Genomic DNA, 25,606 nt, shown 5'->3' on the forward strand with positions numbered 1-25,606 from the left:
ACGTTCACGGTCCACCCTCACGCTCACGGTCCACCCTCACGCTCACGCTCACCCTCACGCTCTCTCTCACGTTCATGCTCATGCTCCACGCTCACCCTCATGCTCACGCTCACACTCACGCTCACCCACACCCTCACGTTCACCCTCACACTCACCCTCACACTCACGTTCCCCCTCATGCTCACCCTTACGCTCACCCTTACGCTCACCGTCACCCTCACCCTCACCCTCACCCTCATGCTCACCCTCACCCTCACGCTTACGCTCACCCTCACCCTCACCCTCACCCTCACGCTCACGCTCACCCTTACGCTCACCCTCACGCTCCCCCTCACGCTCACCCTCACCCTCACCCTCATGCTCACGCTCACCCTCATGCTCTCGCTCACCCTCACCCTCACACTCACACTCCACCCTCACGCTCACCCTCACCCTCACCCTCACGCTCACCCTCACCCTCACCCTCACGCTCACCCTCACCCTCACACTCCACCCTCACCCTCACACTCACCCTCACCCTCACACTCCACCCTCACACTCACCCTCACCCTCACCCTCACCCTCACGCCCACGCTCACCCTCACCCTCACACTCACCCTCACGCTCACCCTCCCCCTCACGCTCACCCTCACACTCACACTCACACTCCACCCTCACCCTCACCCTCACCCTCACGCTCACCCTCACCCTCACCCTCACACTCCACCCTCACCCTCACCCTCACGCTCACGCTCACCCTCACCCTCACGCTCACCCTCACCCTCACACTCCACCCTCACCCTCACGCTCACCCTCACGCTCACGCTCACCCTCACCCTCACGCTCACCCTCACACTCACCCTCACACTCACACTCACCCTCACCCTCACCCTCACGCTCACGCTCACCCTCACCCTCACGCTCACGCTCACCCTCACCCTCACACTCACCCTCACCCTCACGCTCCACCCTCACCCTCACGCTCACCCTCACGCTCACGCTCACCCTCACCCTCACGCTCACCCTCACGCTCACCCTCACACTCACCCTCACCCTCACGCTCACCCTCACCCTCACCCTCACGCTCACACTCCACCCTCACCCTCACACTCCACCCTCACCCTCACGCTCACCCTCATGCTCACCCTCACCCTCACGCTCAAGCTCACCCTCTTGCTCCACGCTCACCCTCACCCTCACCCTTACGCTCACACTCACCCTCACCCTCACCCTCACTCTTATGCTCCATGCTCACCCTCATGTTCACACTCACGATCTCTCTCATGCTCACGCTCATGCTCCAAGCTCAGACTCACGCTCACCCTCACCCTCACGCTCACCCTCACCCTCACCCTCATGCTCACACTCCACCCTCACCCTCACCCTCACACTCCACCCTCACCCTCACACTCACCCTCATGCTCACCCTCACCCTCACGCTCAAGCTCACCCTCTTGCTCCACGCTCACCCTCACCCTCACCCTCACGCTCACCCTCACCCTCACCCTCACGCTCACCCTCACACTCCACCCTCACCCTCACCCTCACCCTCACCCTCACACTCCACCCTCACCCTCACGCTCACCCTCACACTCCACCCTCACCCTCACCCTCACCCTCTCGCTCACCCTCACACTCCACCCTCACCCTCACGCTCACCCTCTTGCTCCATGCTCACCCTCACCCTCACTCTTACGCTCCATGCTCACCCTCATGCTCACACTCACGATCTCTCTCACGCTCACGCGCATGCTCCATGCTCAGACTCACGCTCACCCTCACCCTCACCCTCACCCTCATGCTCCACACTCACCCTCACCCTCACGCTCACCCTCACGCTCACAATCACCCTCACGCTCACCCTCATGCTCACCCTCACACTCACCCTCACACTCACCCTCACGTTCCCCCTCACGCTCACGCTTCCCCTCACACTCACGCTCACCCTCACGTTCCGCCCTCACCCTCACATTCACGCTCATGCTCACCCTCACCCTCACGCTCACCCTCACCCTCACCCTCACCCTCACGCTCACCCTCACCCTCACGCTTACGCTCACCCTCACCCTCACCCTCACGCTCACGCTCACCCTCACGCTCACGCTCCCCCTCACGCTCCCCCTCACGCTCACCCTCACCATCACCCTCACCCTCATGCTCACGCTCACCCTCATGCTCTCGCTCACTCTCACCCTCACACTCACACTCCACCCTCACGCTCCCCCTCAAGCTCCCCCTCACGCTCCCCCTCACGCTCCCCCTCACGCTCCCCCTCACGCTCACTCTCACGCTCACCCTCACCATCACCCTCACCCTCATGCTCACGCTCACCCTCATGCTCTCGCTCACTCTCACCCTCACACTCACACTCCACCCTCACGCTCACCCTCACCCTCACCCTCACGCTCATCCTCACCCTCACCCTCACGCTCACCCTCACACTCACACTCCACCCTCACCCTCACGCTCACCCTCACCCTCACACTCCACCCTCACACTCACCCTCACCCTCACCCTCACGCTCACCCTCACCCTCACCCTCACCCTCACCCTCACGCTCACGCTCACGCTCACGCTCACGCTCACCCTCACACTCACCGTCACCCTCACCCTCACACTCACCCTCCCCCTCACGCTCACCCTCACACTCACACTCACACTCCACCCTCCCCCTCACCCTCACGCTCACCCTCACCCTCACACTCCACCCTCACCCTCACCCTCACCCTCACGCTCACGCTCAACCTCACCCTCACACTCCACCCTCACCCTCACGCTCACGCTCACCCTCACCCTCACGCTCACCCTCACACTCACCCTCACCCTCACGCTCACCCTCACGCTCACCCTCACCCTCACGCTCACCCTCACCCTCACGCTCACACTCCACCCTCACCCTCACCCTCCCCCTCACCCTCACGCTCACCCTCACGCTCACCCTCACACTCACCCTCACCCTCACGTTCACCCTCACACTCATCCTCACCCTCACGCTCACCCTCACACTCACCCTCCCCCCTCACCCTCACGCTCACCCTCATGCTCACCCTCACCCTCACGCTCAAGCTCACCATCTTGCTCCACGCTCACCCTCACCCTCACCCTTATGCTCACACTCACCCTCACCCTCACCCTCACTCTTATGCTCCATGCTCACCCTCATGCTCACACTCACGATCTCTCTCACGCTCACGCTCATGCTCCAAGCTCAGACTCACGCTCACCCTCACCCTCACCCTCACCCTCACCCTCACGCTCACCCTCACACTCCACCCTCACCCTCACCCTCTCGCTCACCCTCACACTCCACCCTCACCCTCACGCTCACCCTCTTGCTCCATGCTCACCCTCACCCTCACTCTTACGCTCCATGCTAACCCTCATGCTCACACTCACAATCTCTCTCACGCTCACGCGCATGCTCCACGCTCAGACTCACGCTCACCCTCACCCTCACCCTCATGCTCCACGCTCACCCTCACCCTCACGCTCACACTCACGCTCACACTCACGCTCACGCTCACCCTCACGCTCACCCTCACGCTCACCCTCACACTCACCCTCACACTCACCCTCACGTTCCCCCTCACGCTCACGCTTCCCCTCACACTCACGCTCACCCTCACGTTCCGCCCTCACCCTCACATTCATGCTCATGCTCACACTCACCCTCACGCTCACGCTCATGCTCACACCCATGCTCACACTCACACTCACCCTCATGCTCATGCTCACCCTCATGCTCACACTCACCCTCATGCTCACGCTCACCCTCATGCTCACACGCACCCTCACGCTCGCGCTTATGCTCATGCTCACACCCCTGCTTACGCTCCCACCCACGCTCACACCCACGCTCACATCCACACACACTCATGCTTCATGCTCACGCCAATGCTCACACTCACGCTCACACCCACACACATTCGCGCCCATGCTGCTTGCTCACACCTACGTTCACACTTATGCTCACGTTCACGCTCCACACCCTCGTAACGCTGGCCGGTGAGTCAGTTTGAAAAACTGAATCCAGCCGTTGGGATTTATTAAACTGAATCATCTCAACACCATTTTGCCTCGGGTGTTGGTCATCCTCTCTTTGCTACTTTCTGTACTGACATTCGCTGCATTTATATAGCACCTTTCACAACTCTCAACTCCTGGCCAATCAGGTACTTTTTGGAGTTTTTCTCACTCTTGTAGTGTAGGAAACATGGCAGCTAATACGTGCACAGCAAGATCCCAGAAGCAGTGACGTGATGATGACCAGATCACCAAGTTTCTGGGATGCTGACTGAGGGGCAAGTATTGGCCCCAAGACATGAGCTACAGTGCCGGCTGGCTGTGGGAGGAGGTATGACAAGCCAGTGTCTTACTTATGGCTGGCCCAGGAGTACCATGTGGCTAGGGAGGAATGTTGGCTGGGACACAGGGCAAATGCTGCCGAATTTGAAATATTGATGATGGTGGTGGGGTGTGGGGTGTGGGGGGGGGGGTGGGGGGGGGCGCAGTGGTGGTGCAGTGCTTTGACCCACCTGAACAGCAGGCAGGCAGGACCTCAGCTTAACACCCAACCTGAAAGCCAGCTGCTTTGACAATGCAGCACTCCATTAGTATGACACTGATTGATCACCCAGACCCTGGTGAAAAGCTTTGTGCTAATGGTGGGTGGGTGGGTGGAGGGGGGAATGAGGGTGGGATGGGAAAGGGCGACATCTAAATTCACTGGTGAAAAATGGGCGCTTGCTGGAAGGGTCAGTGGGTGCTTGGAGGGTAAGTGGGAGGGGGTGGGGACCTGGAAAGGGATGAAAAAAAAGCACTAATGCTTGAGGCTTTTATGATGTGGAGTCGCAGCGCACTATGTGGAGAGGGAGGGGTGAGTCACAGCTTAAATAATTGAGTACGGCTGGATCCATTCTCACTCTTCCTGAGCTGTATAGGACACGTATGAGAAAATGCTTTTACAAAGGCTTGTCTGTGCGTTTTGGCTACATTGCAGAGAGTTACACTAGAGACATTGGTAATGAACACTCAGAGCGGACTGCAGCAAGTGAAATGGGTTTAAAGCCAATATGGGGGAATGCGTTGGGGGTGGGGTTGGTTGGGGGACTGCACCTTGTTAAAGGCTGTGCATCAACCTTCAGTACCTCTGCTCAAAGGCACACCCGCTTGTACATTCAGTCCCCACAACCTTCACCTTTCTACAGAGATCTGCCCATGGACACTCTGTATGAGAGGATGCATGTGCTTCATCACTAGATTATAGATGATTGTGCTGCAAAATGTCTGCCTTTTCCACCCTTCTCGTTCTGGATATTTCGTCTTCTGTCTTTCAATTTACTCTTGTATGTAAACTTTTAAGTTGTCTTACAGTCTCCAGAGTCTTTTCATGAGTTCCTGTTAGCTGCGGAAAGGTTTAGATGATGCTAACCTAGAAGTAGGGGAACAGATATTTATATATGACAGAGATTGTGCTAATTGACTCAGGAGTAAATAATGAATGAGCACAACCTGAATTCAGAGTTGTTACTCGGTCGGCAGCCTTTATATATTTGTAGGGCTGGATTTTCCACCGTGTTTTACCTCCCCACCCCTTCGAAATCAAAAGGGGTGGTGGTAAAATATTTGACAGCAAGGTGGATTCGGAATGCTTCATTAGCACCATGGTCCAGTCGATTTGGGCTGGATGAGTTGGTAAGAATAATGGGTGAGGGGACGTTTACCCTGTTGGCTGCCATTCTTGGAATGTGTTAATCGGATACAGACTGGATTACTGATGTTATGCAGCCTTTACAACAGAGGTCATTCAGTTCCACTGGAATTCCCTTCCTAAACCACCCCCCTCTCCTCGAAGACCCTCCTAAAATCCCGCCGACCTCACCAAGCTTTCGGACCTCCCTATTTTGGCTTGGAGACCATTATTGCCCGGTGGAACCTACGTAAAGGGCATTCTTACAGAAACCCTCATCTATGTCTTTGTGGCCTCCGGACTCGACTATTCCAATGCACTCCGGGCTGGTCCTCCACATTCTATTGCCCCCGCCCCCCCATAAACTGGAGATCATCCAAACCGCTGCCTTGCTGTGCTGTAATACACACCAAGCTCCGTTTCCCTGTGCTCGCTGACTTACTTTGACTCCCAGCCAAGCAACGTCTCGATTTTAAAATTCCCATGTTTGTTTTCAAACCCTTCCATGACCTCGCACCCCCCCCCTCCCTATCGCTGTAATCTCCTCCAACCCCACAGCCCCCTCAGATCCCTGCGCTCCTCCAACTCTGCACCCCTGAGCTCCTCTAAGTTAATCACTCCACCATAGGTGGCCGTGCCTTCAGCTGTCTGGGCCCCAAGCTCTGGAATTTCCCCCCTTCCTAAACATCGTGGCCTCTCTACCTCGCTTTTCCTCCACCTCAAAACTGACCCCTGTGACCAGGCTTTTGGTCCCTTGCCCTAATATTGCCTCATGATTTGGTGTCAAGTTTTGTTTTATAATGTGCCTGCATTATCTCGTCACATTGCAGGTGATGTATTGGGGGAGGCAGTGGCGTAGTGGTATTGTCACTGGGCTGGTAATCCAGAGACCCAGGGTAATGCTCTGGGGACCTGGGTTCAAATCCCACCATGACATGGAACTTAACGGTGGAAATTCAATTCAGTAAATATTTAGAATTAAGTGTCTAACGATGACCATAAAACTGGTGAAAACCCACCTGGCTCACTAATGCCCTTTAGGGAAGGAAATCTGCCATCCTTACCTGGCCTACATGTGACTCCAGACCTACAACCATGTGGTTGACTCTTAAAAATGCCCTCTGAACAAGGGCAATTAGGGATGGGCAATAAATGCTGGCCAAGCCGCAATAAAAAAATAAAGAAATCCCAAGTTGTCATTAGCAACTGAAATGCTGTTGAGGCAGGGGTTGTTCAGTTGAAAACTTCAAACTTAGGATTGGTAGATTTTTGATTTTTGGTTGGGGAAGTGCATTAAGGGTTCCGGAACCAAGCACTTAGGTGGAGGTAAGGTACAGATCAATTGATTAATGCATGCAGAACAGGCTTGAGGGTGGAATGGCCTCCCCCTACCCCTGTGAACCTGCAGTTGCTAAAATTAATCTAAGTTTATCGGCTTTTCACCATATTTGTCAATGGTTCGGATGAAGGGATAGAGAGTTGTACATGCAGATTTGCAGACGACGCTACTTTAGGAGGTGTGTGAGCTGTGCGGTTGGGAGCAGGAGCTACAAAGAGACAGGCTAAGCGAGTGGGTAAAACTGTGGCAGATGGAGTTCATTGTGGAGCAGTGCTTGGGGCCTGAGAATATAAAGACTTCAACAGGCCTGGGGTGAAACATTTAAGTTGTGAAGAGAGGTTGAATAGACTTGGGTTGTTTTCGCTGGAGCAGAGAAGACTGAGGGGCGACCTGATCGAGGTGTACAAGATTATGAGGGGCTTGGACAGGGTGGATAGGGAGCAGCTGTTCCCCTTAGTTGAAGGGTCAGTCACGAGGGGACATAAGTTCAAGGTGAGGGGCAGGAGGTTTAGGGGGGATGTGAGGAAAAAATTTTTTACCCAGAAGGTGGTGACAGTCTGGAATGCGCTGCCTGGGAGGGTGGTGGAGGTGGGTTGCCTCACATCCTTTAAAAAGTACCTGGATGAGCACTTGGCACCGTCATAACATTCAAGGCTATGGGCCAAGTGCTGGTCAATGGGATTAGGTAGGTAGGTCAGGTGTTTCTCACGTGCCGACTCGATGGGCCGAAGGGCCTCTTCTGCACTGTGTTGTCTGTGACTCCGTGAGGACAAAGTAGATTTGCAAATTGGGCAGGTGAAATTTGCTACTGTGGGGTATGGCCGGGGAGGGGTGGTTGGGTGGGGCGACTGGTGGTGGAATCAGGAGTAGGCCATTCGGCCCCTCGATCCTGCTGTGGCCCTCGGTTCACGGTTAATCCGCCTCAACTGCTTTTTCTTCCCCCCCCCCTCCCCGCCACCCGCCCCCACTATCTCTATCGCCCTTGAATCCATCCCTCAGAGACCCAAAAAACCTATTGAACTCTGGGCGGGATTTCCTGGACCCCCCTGTGGTGGGGGTGGGGATCGCCACGACCGTGAAGGAAGGTTTTGACGGACCGGCCGGAGGCCCGTTGGCTTTGGGTGGCCGCGGGAGGGAAATTCCCGGCCTCGGGTCTCGGAATATATTCGGCGATTGCTCATCCGCAGCTCTCCGGAGCAGAGAATCCCAAAGATTCATTGGAGTATAGTCTGAGGAGATAGGTACAGAAGGAAAGTGTTAGGGGAGGAAGTATAGGCTAAAACTTTGAGACAAGGGCTCGGATGTACACCCCTTTAAAAAAAGATTGGGCGCGGGTCCAGTTGATTTACAAGAAAAGTGCCTGTGCTGCCAGCTTTCTAAACGAGCGGGGTGACAACCGGAAGCGTGTGCGCACCCCGCACCGAGGCTGCCGCAGTCATAGGCCCCCGACCTTCCGTCCAGGGTCAGCAAATCTTGGCCAGGGGAAACAACCCGTCCGCCTTCCTCCGATTTTTTTCCGGCTGGTCCTCCGACGGAGGGTCCTGCGGAGCTCAGTCAGGGCAGGAAAAGCTCGGCGGGAGCAGCGGACAGAATTCCCCCCAGAGGCCGCGCCCTTCACGCTGACGGCGCTAGCTGCTCCGTTCTGTAGGTAAAGGGTTCAAATGCCCCACAGCTTCTTTGAAAAGCGACAGAGAGAAAGTAAGTGGGTAAGGGGGTGGGTAGGGTGGGTAAGGTAAGGGGGTAAGGGGGTAGGGTGTAAGATAAGCAGGTAAGGGGGTAGGGTGTAAAATAAGTGGGTAAGGGTTAGGATTAGGGTGGGTAAGGTAAGTGGGTAAGGGGTATAGGGTGGGTAAGGTAAGGGGTAGGGTGTAAAATAAGTGGGTAAGGGGGTAGGGTGTAAAATAAGTGGGTAAGGGTTAGGATTAGGGTGGGTAAGGTAAGTGGGTAAGGGGTATAGGGTGGGTAAGGTAAGGGGGTAAGGTAAGTGGGTAGGGTGGGAAGGTAAGGGGGTTAGGGTGTAAGATAAGCAGGTAAGAGGGTTAGGGTGTAAGATAAATAGTTAAGGGGGTAGGGTGTAAAATAAGTGGGTAAGGATTAGGGTGGGTAAGGTAAGTGGGTAGAGTGGGTAAGGTAAGGGGGTAGAGTGGGTAAGGGGTATAGGGTGGGTAAGGTAAGGGGGTAGAGTGGGTAAGGTAAGGGGGTAGAGTGGGTAAAGTAAGTGAGTAAGGAGGTAGGGTGTAAAATAAGTGGGTAAAGGTTAGGGTGGGTCAGGTAAGTGGGTAAGGGGTATAGGGTGGGTAAGGTAAGGGGGTAGAGTGGGTGAGGTAAGTGGGTAAGGGCTATAGGGTGGGTGAGGTAAGGGGGTAGAGTGGGTAAGGTAAGTGGGTAAGAGGAATAGGGTAGGTAAGGTTAGGGGGTTGAGTGGGTAAGGTAAGGGGGTAGAGTGGGTAAGGTAGCGGTAGAGTGGGTAAGGTAAGGGGGTAGAGTGGGTAAAGTAAGTGGGTAAGGGGGTAGGGTGTAAAATAAGTGGGTTAGGGTGGGTAAGGTAAGGGGTAGAGTGGATAAGGTAAGTGGGTAAGGGGGTAGAGTGGCAGGTGGGTCAAGTTGGGAGGGGTTGTCAGTTTGGTGGGGGCTAGTCAGGTCTGGTATGAAGGGAGTCAGGTGGTGGGATCAGGGGGGCGCGTCAGATTGTGGGGGCCAGTCAGGTTGGGTTGGGGGCTGATCAGGTCCGCTCAGGAGTGAGTCGGGAGGTTGGTGAGAAGTCAGGGATTTGAGGGGAGACTTGGGGGGGCTGTCGGTGTGAGTAATTGGGGGTCGGTTGCATGATTATCCAGGAGTCAGTCTAGGCTTTAACCTGTCTAACATTCCCTGGGGAACTATGCAGGTAAATCGGAACTGTCCGAAACTAGAGGGTGTGGCTCTGGTCTCCAATCATTGGAGGATCTGGGCCATTGTTTACAGTCTGGTCACCTTCCTTGAGGGAGGAAGTTGAAGGCTCGAGAAAAGGTGCAATTGAGATTTTCTGAGATGATTATGAAGGATGATAGGCTCTAGTTTGGTGAGACGCTAACGTATTGGTAATGTCACTGGGCTAATGCTCTGGGAACCAGGGTTCAAATCTCACCACAGCTGCTGGTGGCTATGAATAAATCTGGAATTATAAGATAGTCTCAGTAAGGGTGACCAGAAAACGGCAATAAATTGTTGTAAAAACCCATCTGGGTCACTAATGTCCTTTAAGGAAGGAAATCTGCTGTCCTTACCTGGTCTGGCCTACATGTGACTCCAGACTCACAGCAATGTGGTTGACTCTTAAATGCCCTCTGAAATGGCCGAGCAAGACACTCAGTTGTACCAAATCACTACAAATAGGTCAAAAATGAATAAAACTGGATGAATCACCTGGCATTTGTGGGTGTACCTACACCAAACCGACTGCAGTGGCTCACCATCACCTTCTCAAGGACAGTTGGGGATGGGCAATAGATGCTGGCCTAGCCAGTGATGCCCACATCCCACTATTCAATAGGATCATGGCTGATCTTGGGCTTCAACTACATTTTTCCACCCACTCCCCATATCCCATGATTCCCTGAGAGTCCAAAATCCTGTCCATCCAGCCTTAAATGTATTCAATAATGGAGCATCCACAACCCTCTGGGGGTGGAGAATTCCAAACACTCACAACCCTTTGAGTGAAGAAATTTCTCCTCATCTCAGTCCGAAATGTTCGACTCCTTATCCTGAGCCTGTGCCCCCGTGTTCTAGATTTCCCATCGGGAGATCCCTGTCAAACCACTTCAGAATCTTGTATATTTCAATGAGATCACCTCTCATTCTTCCAAACGCCAGAGAATTTAGACTCTCATGATGGGACAACTCTCACATCCCAGGGGTCAGTTTGGTGACCCTTCACTGTACTGCTTCAAATGCAAGTATATCCTTCCTTAACTATGGAGACCAGGGCTGGGATTGTGGTGGGACCTGCCATGGGGGGATGCGATGGACCAGCCAAAAGCCCATTGACTTTCGACAGGACCGGAAGATCCCAGTGGTGGGCAGGATGGGGAAATCCCATTCCAAAACTGTGCACAGTATTCCAGGTGTGGGCTCACCAAATTCCTGTACTATTATAGCAAGAGTTCTTCACTCTTGTACTCCAATCTCCTTGCAGTAAAGGCCAACATGCCATTTGCCTTCCTAGTTGCTTGCTGCACCTGCATGCTAACTTTCTGTGTTCCTTGTATGAGCACACACAAGTCTCTTTGAATATCAACACACACAAGTTTATCACCTTTTAAAAAAATCCTGCTTTTCTGTTCTTATGACCAAAGTGTACAACCTCACACTTACTTACATTATACTCCTGCCACCTTGTTACCCACTCAGTTAACCTGTCTACATTTCTTTGCAGCCTCTATGTGTTATCCTCACAAGTTATATTTCTACATAGCTTCATATTGTCAGCAAGCTTAAATACAATTACCCCCTGTCTCTTCATTAAATCATTAATATAGATTGTAAATAGCTGAGGCCCCAGCACTCATCCTTACGACATTCCACTAGTCACAGCCTGGCAACTTTTGAATGCCCTGTTTATGTCGACTCTTTGTTTCCTGTCCGTTAATCAATCCTCTATCCATGCTATATTACCCCCAACTCCACAAGCCCTTATCTTGTCCGTTAACCTTGGGTGTGGCACCTTATCAAATGCCTTTTGGAAATCCAGGTATACAACATTTACTGCTTCCCCTTTAATCTACCCTACTAGTTACATCCTCAGAGAATTCTAATAAATTTGTCAAACATGATTTCCCTTTGGTAAATCCATGTTGACTATGTCTGATCGTACCCGTGACTTTCTAAGTGTATTGTTAAGACTTCCTTAATAATAGATTCCAGCAGTTTCCTGATGACTGATGTCAGGCGAACAGACCTGTAGTTCACTGTTTTCTCTCTCCCTCCTTCCCTGAATGATGGTGTCACATTTGCTAACCTCCAGTCTGTTGGGACCGTTCCAGAACCTAGGGAATTTAGGAAAATCATAGCCAGGGAGTCCACTATCTTTGGGACACCTTCTCCATACAAGAAACTATTGGCAGTGTATGCCAGGAGTTGTTGACAAATCAAGGTGATCAATCCCTATTGATTAGTGTGGGCCAGACCCATACAGGAGGTAAGGAAGCCCCCATGCTAGAGAACTTTGGGAAGACTCTATTCACTACATCACAGGAAGGATGTGATTGGACGAGAGAGGGTGCAGAGGAGACGTATGGAGCATGTTGCCAGGATTGGAGAGTTTTAGCTTTGGATAGATTGGGGTTATTTCCTTTGGAAGAAAGGAGGCTGAGGGGAGATTTAACTGAGGTGAATAAAATGGTATGTGGCCTACATAGAGGTTTTTCTTTATTTGTCCATGGGGTGCGGGGCATCGCTGACTAGGCCAACATTTATTACCCGTCTCTGATTGCCCTTGTTCAGAGGGCATTTAAGAGCCAGGAAAGACCAATGTTTAGTAGCAGGATGGTCAATAAACTGGATTTTAAGATTTAAAGTCAATTTAGATTAGTAGATTAAAGTAATTGGTGGAAGGGTTAGAGGGAAGTTGAGGGGAAATGTTTTCAACCAGAGGGCGGTGAGGGTCTGGAACTCGCTGCCTGGCAGGGTGGTAAAGGCTGACACCCACTTCGCATTAAGGAAAAAACCTGGATGTGCACTTCCGGGTCATGTAACCTACATGGGGGCTATGGGCCAAGAGCTGACAAGTGGGCCTGGGGCTGGGTAGCTCTTTTCGGCTGTCAGGGACACAGTGGGCCGAATGGCCTCTGTGCCTCAGGTTGGTGCGATTCCCGAAGGCGCGGCTTATGGGAATTCTGCTGTTGCCCAGGTGAGGATGGTGGAGAGACCTGGCTGAGTAAACCCTACACCACCCCACCCCTCCCACCCCACCCAGCTTGCTCCATATTGGGCAGCACAGGTTACCTGTGGGCCCTCTTTGAGCTGAAGTTGACATGAGCAGACCTCGAGGTTTCAGATTAATCCCTGGGAGAAGGTGTAGGCATTGCTGTCACTCATAGCCCACTTGCATGGTGCTTGGAAGCCAACAGACTGAAAGGTTTTGACATGCACAGCAGTGCTTTTGTAAATATTATGTTTGTGCTAAACCCATTACTGTGCTTCATTGCAGTTGCCTTGAAGAACCACAGCTGTAACAAGATCGCCGATGGAAGTGGTAACCACGGCAACAGGAGAGTGTCGGGATTGGCGGACGGAGTTCTGCCGGAGGGAGAACTTTTATTGCAGGTCTGTGCTTCAGGCTAGATAGCTGGTATGTCTCCCACTTAGTACCGAGATACACTCCGTCATTCTCTTCCTTTTTTTGTGTTTAAAAATAAATCTTTTAGGAGCTCTTGAGTGCAAAGGTTGCCAGAGCAGGATACTAATTGAGCTGTGCAGCAATTTGCTGAATACTTGATTATTTTCAGTGCACAAGGACGAAAGGGGGAGTTTTCCATTGTGCAAGGTAAGGAGATATAACTGAGAGGTTAGCAGCAGCACTATTGTAACCAGGCATCAAGTTCACTCAAGACGTGATCGATTCTGACAGTTGTACATTTAGAGAGTTAAGAACACCAGTCAGCAAGGTTCGCCAGGGGCTGGAGTGACCCTCAGTGTTTGAGACAAGCAGAGCTTCAGTACAGTTATGCAGCCACTCAACTGTTGAACTGCCTTTTCTGGTTTGAAGCAGCTAAAGGTCACTATCAGCAACTTTGGGATACCTGTCGCTGGGTCAAAATCCTGGAACTCCCTCACTAACAGCACTGTGGGTGTACCTATACCACATGGACTGCAGCGGTTCAAGAAGGCAGCTCACCAGCACCTTCCCAAGGGCAATTAGGGATGGGCAATAAATGCTGGGCCCAGCCAGCGACACCCACATCCCTTGAAATAGTGGAAAAGAACAAAAAGGATGTTCTGGCTGTTCCTTTGGAAGTCACGTAGTTTTTTTAAACTGCACATTATCATGAAGTTCTCCTGTAGTATAGATGCTTTCCTTTCCTCTCCAGTCCATCCCGAAGGCTCCTATTTTCCCCATCTCACAGGTATGTTTTTCCTTTAGGAACCCTTCTCGAGCTTAGTGTTAGAGGCTTCAGGTTTCTACGTTTCCGTTAGGGAAAAAAAACAGGAATCCGAATAGTCCCTTGGTAGTACCAAACTTGAATATTGCTGGAAAGAGAGACATGTCGCTGAAGCTTTTTGTCTTGTGCTCATCAGGACAAACACAAGAATTCCAAATTGCAAACAATCACAACAACTTACACTGCAGAGTCTAGTTTCTCATCAGGCTTTTGTTGATTGGTTGGCAAGTTGACTCTGATTGGCTGAGATGTTGCCATGGAGAAAGCAATGAGGAACTATAGGTTCTCTAAGCACCTAGAGAATTCAAAAGGGGAACAAGGTTTGAACACGTCGCATTTGTTTGCAGAGAACAGGTCCTTGCGTATGATTGGACGTCACTTCCATTAAACGTAGATGAGCCACTCTACGAGCTCTTAAATTGGTTGTTCGTGTAGCCAATAGCGCACTCAGATCACCTTCACCGGTCAATATGCACGTTGGGATTTGTATAGCTCCACGTGCTATAAGATTGGCCTTATCAGCAACCTTGTAAATAGGGCCCTAGCCACTTGCTCATCTTGCCAGCTTGACGCAGGATAGAGCACATCAAAGCTACCCTGCAGGACTGTAGCTATCCTGATCGGATCATTGTCCGCTGAGCATCGCGACAACTCACAAACGGGTAAAAGGCCATCACTTTGCCCAGTGTACCTCCAGCTACCCTGGAAAAGCAAAGTATCTCAAAACATTTGGGCAGCATGCTTAAGGACATCATTCCACGCTGCTACTATCCAGGGCGTTTTCCATTAGCAGGATGCTGCCGTCAGTCCACAATTGAGCAAAGTGGTGTGTGAATTTCAGTGTTGGTGCCATGCCAAGTATGCGGGCCATTTGTCTCAGTGATTGGCTGATTGAATCAAGCAGCATGTTCCTTCGGTTGTTTATAATAGGCAGAGTACAGACCGTACTCAACCAGGTGTCTACAGTTGGCTGTGATTCCGGGTTTGAACAGCACCTGCTGAGCTACCCTGAGTGCGCTAATAGCTACACTAACAACCAATTTAAGATTATTAGCCGAGCTCACAACGTGCTTCATTTATGCTTACTGAGAGGCGATATGCATTCATACACAGTAACCCGTTCTCTGCAAACAAAAGGAACATGTTCAAGCCTTGCACCTTTTTTGAATTACCCGGGAGCCTGGGGAGCCTGTTGCTTTCTCCATGGCAACAGCCCAGCCAATCAGCTGACTTGTCAGCCAATCAGCACCCTTTTTCCCTTGCCGTATGGATTGTTGTGATTGTTTGAAATTTGGCATTCTTGCATTTGTCCTGACGAGTGCAAGTGAGAAGATTCAGCAACGTGTCTCTATTTCAGTAACGAAGCAGGAATTGATTGGCTAAAGCCGTTGCCAGCTCCTCCATCAATTGACAAAAGTGAATGAGGAGAGCTTTCAGAATCTAACCACGATAGATAACCTCAGCAGCTGTCTTTCTTGGTCCCCACAGCACATTGTGTCCTGTTGCTGAGTTTGTTTCTCTGGTGCTCTGGCAAAAAGGGGCTGCAGGAATCTGTCTTGCTCTGTCCCCCCCAAAACTTTGAACCTTGACTCCCACCCCAACAACTCGACGTGTGGCTCCCCCCGTGACTTGACCTGGCTGCACCCATCCAAGCGGGGAGTCAGCCCGGGGAAGCTCAACCTCGGTGTCAGTGCTTGATGGCTCCAAGTCCCAGACTGTCTGGTGCAGCTGCCTGTTTGTTCTCTCAACAGCTGGTCTCAATGCCTCCTGTGCCTCCAGCCTTAAATGGCTGCCTGGCTTTAATGGTATTGTTCCTCTGTACCGCCCCCCGCCCCCTCCCCCCCCACCCCCCACCCCCCACCCAGCCTCCGGAATACTCAGCACAGGCTCCTGCCAGTCACATCCACGGCATACAGCTGTATCTTCAATTTAAGGCTCCTGCATCATTTATTGAAGAGACAGAAGTCCTGTCCACTCTGCTGTGGGCCAAACCCTTTGCCATGTGTGCATAGATCCACCAGTCTCAAATCTTAAAACCCTTGCACAGTGAACTCCAAGCAATGAACATGAAACAGTGTTCTCCTGGGAGATCCCTCTGACTGCTTGCTTCCTCAAGGAACTGGATGAAAGGCACTTGTGAATCTTTGGAGAAGTGGCCATCAGTTTGATGTAACTGTGGCTGTAGATCCCTTGTGGATTCTCCTGCTTTTTGCAGACAGATGCATTTACATGTGTGTAGGTTAAAATGCTCACGTGTGTGTTTGTTTGGTGCATGAGAGAGAGTGTGTGTGTGTGTGTGTGAATGTGAGTGAGTGTGTGTGTGCAAGTGTGAATGTGAGTGAGTGTGTGTGTGTGTGTGTGTGAAATTGTGTGTGTGTGCGTGAATGTATACGTGAGTGAGTGTGTGTGTGTGAATGTATGTGAGTGTGAAATTGTGTGTGTGTGAGTTGAAATTTGTTTTTGTGTGTGTGTGAATGTGTGCGCGTGTGTGTGCATTTGTGTACATTGTGTATGTGTGTGTTTTGTGCATTTGTGCAAGTGTGAATGTGAGTGAGAGTATGTGCGTATGTGTGTGAAATTGTGTGTGTGCGTGAATGTATATGTGAGTGAGAGTGTGTGTGAATGTGTGCGCATGAGTGCATTTGTGTATGTGTGTGTGTGTGAGAATGCAAGTGTGAATGTGAGTGAGGGTGTGTGTGTGAAATTGTGTGTGAGAGTGAGTGTGAAATTGTGTGTATGTGCGTGAATGTATACATGAGTGAGTGTGTGTGTGTGGTGTGCATGTGTGTTGTGCATTTCTGTACGTGTGTGTGAATGTGGGTGTGTGTGTGTGTGTGTGAATGTGGGCATGTGTGTGTGTGTGTGAATGTGGCATGTGTGAATGTGTGAGTGGGCGTGTGAGTGAGTGTGAAATTGTGTGTGTGCGTGAATGTATATGTGAGTGTGTGTGAATGTGTGCGCGTTTGTGTATGTGTGTTGTGTATTTGTGTATGTGTGTGTGTAAATGTGGGCATGTGTATGAATGTGTACGCATGTGTGTGCATTTGTGTATGTGTGTGTGTATGTTGTGCATTTGTGTAAGTGTGTGTGTGTGAATGTGGGCGTGTGCATGTGTGTGTGTGTGAATGTCTGTGTGTTTGCGTTTGTCTACGTGTGTGTGTATGTTGTTCATTTGTGTACGAGTGTGTGTGTGTGTGAATGCAAATGTGAATGTGAGAGTGTGTGTGTGTATGAGAGTGAGTGTGAAATTGTGTGTGTGAATGTATACGTGAGTGTGTGTGCGTGTGTGAATGTCTGCATTTGTGTACATGTCTGTGTGCTTGTGTGTTGTGCAGTTGTGGGGGTGTGTGTGTGTATATGTTGTGTGTTTGTGTAAGTGTATGAATGTGGGCTTATGCATGTGGGTGTGTGCATGTGTGTGTTTTTGCACATTTGTGTACGTGTGTGTGTTTCTGCGCATTTGTATACGTGTGTGTGCGTGAATGTGTGTTTGTGTACGTGTGTGTGTGTGTGTGTGTGTGGGCGTGTGCATGTGTGTGTGTTTGTGTGCGTTTGCATACGTGTGTGTGTGTGTGTGTGAATGTGGGCATGTGTGCTTTTCCACATGCTCACTCCTGACATTCCAAGACCTTCACTCACTGGTCCCCCTCCCTCTCTCCTCTCCTCCCCTCAGCTGCTTCCCCTCCCCTGACGGGGCTCCCCGGCACTTCACACGGACCCCCTCCTCTTCCTCGTCTGCGTGTTGCCCCCTCACTGGGACTCGGGAGAGCTCAGGATCCTTGCCTGGCTCAGACCTCTGCCCATCAAGACCCACCTGCTTCCCCCAGCCTCAAAGCTGACCTCCTCGCGCCCCAGATATGCCCACACCACACTCCCTCATGCCCTCGCCCCGACCTCATGCAACCCTGACCTATTTTCCTGTAATAGGGGTGAGGCGGGTGGGTACTGAGCAGGGATTTCGCCCTGCCCCTAGGAAGTGCCAGTGCCTTGCGTGTGTCTGCGGAAGCAGCAGTGTCACTTCGGTCAGCTGTCGGCTGGGAATCCTCGGGGAAGATGTTAAAGCCTTCCCTTCCTGTCCATAATTCCCTGTCACTGGGGGTGGTGGGGGGCGGGGGGGGTGGGGGGGGGGTGGTTGCGGGGGCCTGCGAGTCTCCGTGAGGATTTGTCGGCCTGCTTGATGCGCCTGTGGGCTGTCGCTTGCCTCGCTCACAGATCCTCTGCAAAGAATCTCTCACAACCTCGAGTCACTGCTCAGAGCTCCACAAAAGGGTCTGGGGGCCGGTTTTATAATTCATTTCATCCCGGGATGTGAGCGTCGCTTGGCAAAGCTCTTAGCGGTCGTTCCTTCATCACCGACTGGAATATCCCAGTCCATGAAGAGCCCTCAGTAAAAATTAGTTTGGATTATGACCAGCCAAGAGCTCTAAAAACACCTTTCAATTCTGGTAACAGTTCCACCAGCGATTTTTTTTTTTAAAAAAAAAAGACTATTAACGAAATTCAAGCTGACAATCCATTCCGAGAATCCTTGATGTTGCAAGGAACTCAAAAGCGGGATTGATTGAAGTTAGGGGAATTCTCTCACTTTCCTGAAACTAACCACAGAGGGTGCTTTTTGGGACTGACACACCTTCAGTGTTGTGGCTCCTCAGATGTGTGAATACTGTTCAAATTTAATCTGGTCCGGGACGTTGTGCAGTTGCAGATTATTTTGAGCTATTCCAGGGAGGGTGTAACCGAGAAAGGCCCCATCCCCCCGATTACTCGCTAGACAACAAGTGGCAGAGGTGAAAGGTCAGTGCGATAACCCATTGCAACATCTGCTCTGGTCATCCATAAACATGTAACCCATTGACATTTCTCATCCAACGCCTATTCAATGGGCTTGCGTTTTTCTCAACTTCAGTCTCCAACTTACAACACACAAACAGTTCATTAATTCTCCATACAAATCTCCTCTCGCTCTGTTTTGTCTCAGCCTATCAGCATACCCTTCTATTCAATCCTCCCTCATATCTTTCTCTGGCTTCCCTTTAACGCAAATATACCGTTCACCTCAAGGAATTTCTTGCGATCGTGAGTTCCGCCACTCTCTGGCTAAACGGGTTTCTTTTGAAATTCCTAATGAGTTTATGAGTGACTGCCTTCTATTTAAGGCCTCCGAAAGCTTTGCACACATTTTCAGCAGACACCACAAGTCCTCCAGGACACTGCAGACTCAAATTACAGAAGCGCAAAGCCCCATACACCTGTCACCTAAATCCTCGCTCAGCCCTGTTAATCCCAGATTTCCTCATCTGCAAATCCACCCATGGCCTTTTGCGCCACCGCCCCCCCTCCCTCTCTCCACTGTCACAACATTCTGCAGCCCTGTGGGCCCAACTCCATCAGTCAGCTGGGGCATCGGTTTGACATCATGACCAATATTAACCCCCCAACCGACCCCCACCTCATTTCGAGAGTAAATTCAGGTGCTGGCTTTTACACCCATCTTGCAGCCCATCATTTCCCAGCCTCTGCATATGTCCTCCGGCCATCTGAGCAGCAGTCTACTCCTTGCTTCCCGCCCCCCCCCACCCCCCCCACCGTTAAGCACCACAAGAGCAGAGAAGGTTCAGGGGTAATTCAGGAGAGGCTTTGTTTCAGTTATGAAGGGTTTTAGTTGCGTAAGGCGAGGTCATAATTCGAGTTAGCGCTGAGAGGTAAACAACTTAAGTTAGTCAAAAGAATGTCAATTTGACCTACGCTGCACAATGAGATGATGGAAAGTGAAAACGGTGTTGATCTCGTGCATTATCATGTGCTAAAGTCTCAAATCACTTCAGTGAATTCCTCTGGAGTGTAGTGAGTGTTATACAGACATAGAGAGCACTCGTTCTCCACTTGAAAAAATCCCACCAATAACAATGGGGTCAATGACACGTGGATCTGTATTTAATGTTGCCCTTTGAGGGTGGTGTGTAGGCCAGGGCATCCCTATCTCCTTTGAGTAGTGTCAGGGGATCCCTCCGCCTGAGCAGGCGTACAGAGCATCGGCTCGACAACTCACACAAACGACCGGCACCTCCGGCAGTCTAGCCCTCCCTCAGTACTGCAGCGTCAGTGCCAGTTCAAACTCAGGTGTGGGCCTTGAAGCAACGACCTTCTGATCCGGAGTTGGGCTGCTGGGTTAAGCTGACGCAGAAAGCTGCTGAGCTGGATTCAACAGTATGCCCTGTAGAAAAGTGAACCTTGGGTCAGTTTTTTGACTGGAGTAAGCGCCCACCTGCTGCTCAAGTAACTGAAGGATTGAGTGGTTTCAGATGTTGGAGAGTTAAATGGAGCTGCAGTGAAATGGGCACCATGACTCGAATGGCTGGGTGGTTGAACGTGCCAACACTGTACTGCGTCGTATGGTATGGCACTGTACGGTACAGCCACAGTTTGCCCATCAAGGCCTGGGTTTGGTGCTGTAGACCATGGAGGATCCAATTGTACCTCTTGGCCAAGATGAGTGGGGGTTGGGAAGCCATTATTTGGTGGCCGGTGGCTTCCATTGTTTTACTGGCACCAATTTTTATCCTGACTTTCCTGGAAACGCTGCCCCCAGCTGGGCCCTCTCCATACTTCACCCAACTGCCCGTTAGCCTGGACATGGGGTATTGCCAGGTTACTTGGAGGACATCACCCTTGACGTTTACATCTACAGATGTCCAGTACCACTCACTGGAAGTGATGAGGAGAATTCCTGGCCGGTGGAGGATTCTGCACAGCATCGGGGGCCCTGTAATGAGGTCTAATGGCACCCCATCCCGCTGATTACCATATCACATGGTGTAGATAGTTGCAATACTATTGGGGCAGGTTCATGTGAATCACAACAACTTTCATTTATATAGCGCCTTTAATGTAGCAAAGCATCTCAAGGTGCTTCGCAAAGGATTAGCAAACAAAATTTGACACTGAGCTATGAGGTCTGATGACCAAAAACTTAGTCAAAGGGATAGGTTTTAAGGAGCACCTTAAAGGAAATAAAAGAGAAGTAAAGAAGGGGAGAGGTTTAGGTAGTAGGGGGGTAGCAGGGGGTGGGGGGGGGGGGGGGCGGTGGGGAGGGGCGGGTGGGGTGGGGTGGTAGGTTCCAGAGTTTGGGGTCTTAGCAGCTGAAGGCACAGCCACCAATTGTGGGGCAGTTAAAAGCAGAGATGTGCAAGGGGGCAGAATTGGGGGAGGGCAGAGATCTTTTGAGTGTTGTAGGTCTGGAGGAGGTTAGAGGTATTAAGAGACAGATGCGATTACAGAAACAGTGAGGGGTATGACCATGGGAGCAGTTAAACTTGACTTCACCACATCAAAGCCAGTAATGACTCATTTTCACAAAGGAAACCTGCCTCACACCAAGAGGAGAGAATTAAATTAGAACAATAACCAATTATTCTTCAAGGAAGAATGTAAACAATGTTCAAGTCTCAGATGTAATGCCCTTTTAATATACACTAATCAAACAGAAGAGAAAACATTCCATTAAGTTTTGATTTAAAATAATATCTATTATTAATAACAGGAGGGTGAACTTAGCAGTAAGGAAAGAAGTGATTTGACTTGGCAGAAGCCTTGGAAAAATATTGTTCCACTTTTACTTGCCCTCCCCAAGCTCAGTCTTTGCAAAGGTCTGTTTTGTTTTTACTGTAAGAATCCTTACGATTGAACTTGGTGCCAGCGAGCAGCTCGGGATGAAAGAAATTCTTCTGTGATTATGGGGCTCGCTTGGATGTCAAAAGTTTGGTGACTCATGGGCTCCCAGCTTTTCTAATGTCAGGAAGGCAGATCAACCAGGGTGTGTTTACAGATCGAAGGGGCACAATTTGTAGCAGCGCTGACTCTTGCTTTTGAAGCTCTTTCCCCACACGCTATTGCCCAAACACCAACCCTCCGTTGCTAAATGCTCACGCGGTGTGGTTTTTGATAGGACCAACATTTAGCCTCTGAGCCATACCAGGCTGGCCACTTTCAGAGAGAGCAGTGGTCGAAGTGTCAGTGCCCCGGGAGAGAAGAAAGATGCGCGTTGTTATAGCGCCTTTGGCAACTTCAGGGCGTCCCAGAGCGTCTTCCAGCCGGTGAAGCACTTTTGAAGTGTGGCTGTTGTTGCAATGTAGGAGCAAATTGCAAGTTCACCCAGGTACTCTGAGTGTTATGTAGCATTATCATTTAGATGGGATGTCCGTGAATGCCAATGCATTTGAAAACAGGGTCTTCAACTAATGCACATTTGGGAGGAAAGGTCACAGACCTGAAACGTTAACTGTGTTTCTCTGTCCACACTTACTGCCTGTCCTGCTGAGTATTTCCAGTACTTTCTAGTTTGGTCTGAGAAGCACTCTGTTAGAGTATTGCTTGGTGTGTATTCACTGGACTTTGCAATGGAGTCTCCCATGATTGACCTTCACTGGGTTCACCCTTGGGAGCTGGTACGTGTCTATGGGTGCTGTACAGTTGCTGATGCCCACTGCTTTGGGGCTCAGTATGACTCATTGACTGTTGAGCAGGAAAGAGGAGGAAGGCTTGCGCCTTATCGAGCCCCTCTGAAATGTCTCCCAGCCCTTAGTGAATGAGTTTGGAAGTCCAGTGAGCAGAGTGCTCCACGAGATCCCACAAACAGCAGTGGACGCCTATCCTCCAGCTTTCTTTTTGGTGGTAGGGTTTGCGGAAGGAACCTTGGTGAGGAACGGGAGAACTGCCACGTCATTGTCAAAGAGTTCCCTGGGACCAGTTAAGATGCGCCCGAAGCACCAGGCAAGCCGTCACAGCCCCAGTTTGACATCTTAGCTGAAGGATCGCTCCGCTGTCAGTGCTGCACCCCCTCTGTGGCACTGGAGCTGCCAGGGAGATTTAGCGCTCAAAAGCCTGGGATGCGGCTTAAGCCTAGCTAAGTGTGTTCTATTTACCCAACAAAGGAGAAACCCTATAGAAGGAGCTTCCTCCATTGTGTGGCCAACAGTGGGTTGGACTGTGTTCAGTTTGCACCTTAAACAAGAGTAGAAGAAATAGGAATAGGCCATTTGGCCCCTCAAGCTGCTCCACTTTTCAATCAGATCGTGGCCGATCTACCTCAGCTCCAGTCTCCGCCCTATCCCCATATCCTTTGACTCCCTTTGGATCCAAAGGTCAACGTACCTTATCCTTGAATATAATCATCTAAAAGGGAATTCCCAAATCTCCTGGGGTAGATAATTCCAAAGATTCACAACCTCATGAGTCCTCGCCCTAACCACCCAAATGACTGACCGCCTTAGCCGGAGACCTTGAACCCTCTCCAGCAAGGGGAAACATCCTCCCAGCAGCTGGAGAACCCTTTAATCATCTTACAGGGAGACTAACGTTCTAGCCTCTTGCTGAATTTTACCACCCTCAGTTTAAAGTTATTTGTTAGGGGTAGCACCTCTTGTTCACCTCTGAAACGGTGATCATCAATTGTGGGTCCTTGTGATAAAAACCGATTATAAAAGACTTTTTTAAAAAAAACTCAGGGCGTCACCCAGGGGTTGGCCTGACCCCAAATTAACCCTGTTTATGTAGATACTCAAATTCATTCTCCCCTTTTGTAAGCGTGGGCTGCAACCCTTTCCCTCTCTGTGAACGTGGTTTTGGGAAGTTCATCATATCCACTGGGCTCCGGAACCTTCCGCCAAAGATGCAAAAAAATCAGGATTCAAACTCAGGATTGGTGTCGAGACAGGGATTTCTTTATTCTCTCAGTTGGGAAATCGGCTGTTGACAGTCTCAGTTCTCCCAGTGCTCCGAGTGTTAAAATCCTTGTGCATGTGCAGATTATTATCAGTGATATCTTACTTACAGTTGCTTGTCCGCTGTGTTCACCTTCTCCTCCACCACAGCCACTGACCTAGTTTATCTCTGCAATCTACACCAGCGATATTATACTGCATTTACAATCCTTAATAATCCAGCATTGACTAAAAAAATCGGGGTTTTACATTAAACAGCTAGCTTGCAAATACTATGGCGCGGACTGAGTTACCAAGTGTGAATCGAAGCCATTGTCTAATTTCAACATTGATGTAGGATATACCAATGTTGAGGGAATGTCTCAGCTTGACACATTGCAGTAGGTGAATCGAATGTATTCCCAATCTTGCCGTTCGCGTCTTTATTCTTCAAACTGTTGATTGATACGCGCGCCTGATGTGGTTTTATTTAGATTTTCATCTTCCAGTTTGCACTGGTGACTAATACTCATTTCTATATTGCTGTTCTCTCCAGGCTCTTAATGGGTTTATCCTGGTTGTCACAGCAGACGGACTTATTTTCTATGTTTCTCATACAATTCAGGATTATCTGGGATTTCACCAGGTTAGTATAGAAAATATCACAGAAGCCACTATTGTGTCCCTCTCTGGTTTAAAGAGTGATGACTTGGCAAGGGTAGGATTTTCTAAAAAGGGCACTGTCATATTAGCTAGAAAAAAAACCCCTGAGATCTCCTCGATGCCTGCTGCAAACTGTAGTCAGCGTGCGCCGGAGAGAGTGGAAGTGGGTAAAGTGTGAGCTCTGGTCTGGACAGAGTTTCCTGGCTACCCTCAGAAGGAAATACAATGAGCGACTTGGAGTTGGCCATGGGCTGGGGAGAGGAGGAACCAGCCATGCTACTCCCTGTTGATCATTATGTAATACCCATACTGGAACGTTGCATACGTCTATGTCGGTGTGCGGTCATATGTTTACCGGTGCACGCTTCTACGCCAGGCAAGGACAGACCACACTCCGTTATGACCCCACAATTACACCCTAGCAGGCACATGAATGTTGAGCTCCAAAGCCATACATCTTGAGCGCTGTACCCCCGAGTATTTGTCCCCACCTTCAGGGGAGAAACTTAGAGAAGGTGGACAATGAAGGGATTGATTCTGTTGGCTCAGGCAGCGACCACATCCAGTTAAATTGTGGCTGGGTTAAAGCTAGCCACGGATGGGCTAGATGGAGGGAGGGAGTTAGGCCATGCAGCTCCTGAAGTAGAATGACCCCGTGAGGCTGAATGGGTTGCTGGTTTCTGCCCCCTTTCCCAGAAGGGAAAAAAAACAGTAAAGACCGGGAAATAAGAGTAACGGTCCAAACCGTATTTCTCTTTTCTTTCTGGGCTCTTTCTGATCGTGCAGTTTCAGACACACGATCCTGGCCGTGCTTATGGATGTTAGTCACCTCTGACCAGTCCCTGTCTGAGAATGTCACTTGTCTGCGTGGCTTGGGGGTTGGGGGGGGTGCGGGGGTGGTTAAGTGGGCGTCTAGAAGTTCCTGAAGTGTAAACTGAGCTCTAAAGCAGTCTAATATTTAGATATCTACGCTTTTTAAAAATTGATTGAGGTTCCCACCTTTTGACATTACAGGCCAGACTGAAGCTGTGATCTGGTTCCTGTTAAACTTAGGCCTGCAGAGCAGCCCTTTGCAGCCTTTTGCAGCTGCCCCCTTGTG

General features: G+C 50.6%; 1 protein-coding gene across 1 annotated transcript in view; it reads left to right on the top strand.

Annotated features, from left to right (window-relative positions):
• ahr1b (aryl hydrocarbon receptor 1b) overlaps positions 1-25,606 on the top strand; it is a 251,541-nt gene that overhangs the window by 184,760 nt on the left and 41,175 nt on the right. Inside the window, exons 3-4 of the mRNA XM_041200813.1 lie at positions 13,195-13,310; positions 24,401-24,490. Of these exons, the coding sequence (XP_041056747.1) occupies positions 13,195-13,310; positions 24,401-24,490 (206 nt within the window). The remainder of the gene's footprint in view (positions 1-13,194; positions 13,311-24,400; positions 24,491-25,606) is intronic.

The sequence above is a fragment of the Carcharodon carcharias genome, chromosome 12 (assembly GCF_017639515.1).
Source record: "Carcharodon carcharias isolate sCarCar2 chromosome 12, sCarCar2.pri, whole genome shotgun sequence".
Taxonomy (NCBI): Eukaryota; Metazoa; Chordata; class Chondrichthyes; order Lamniformes; family Lamnidae; genus Carcharodon; species Carcharodon carcharias.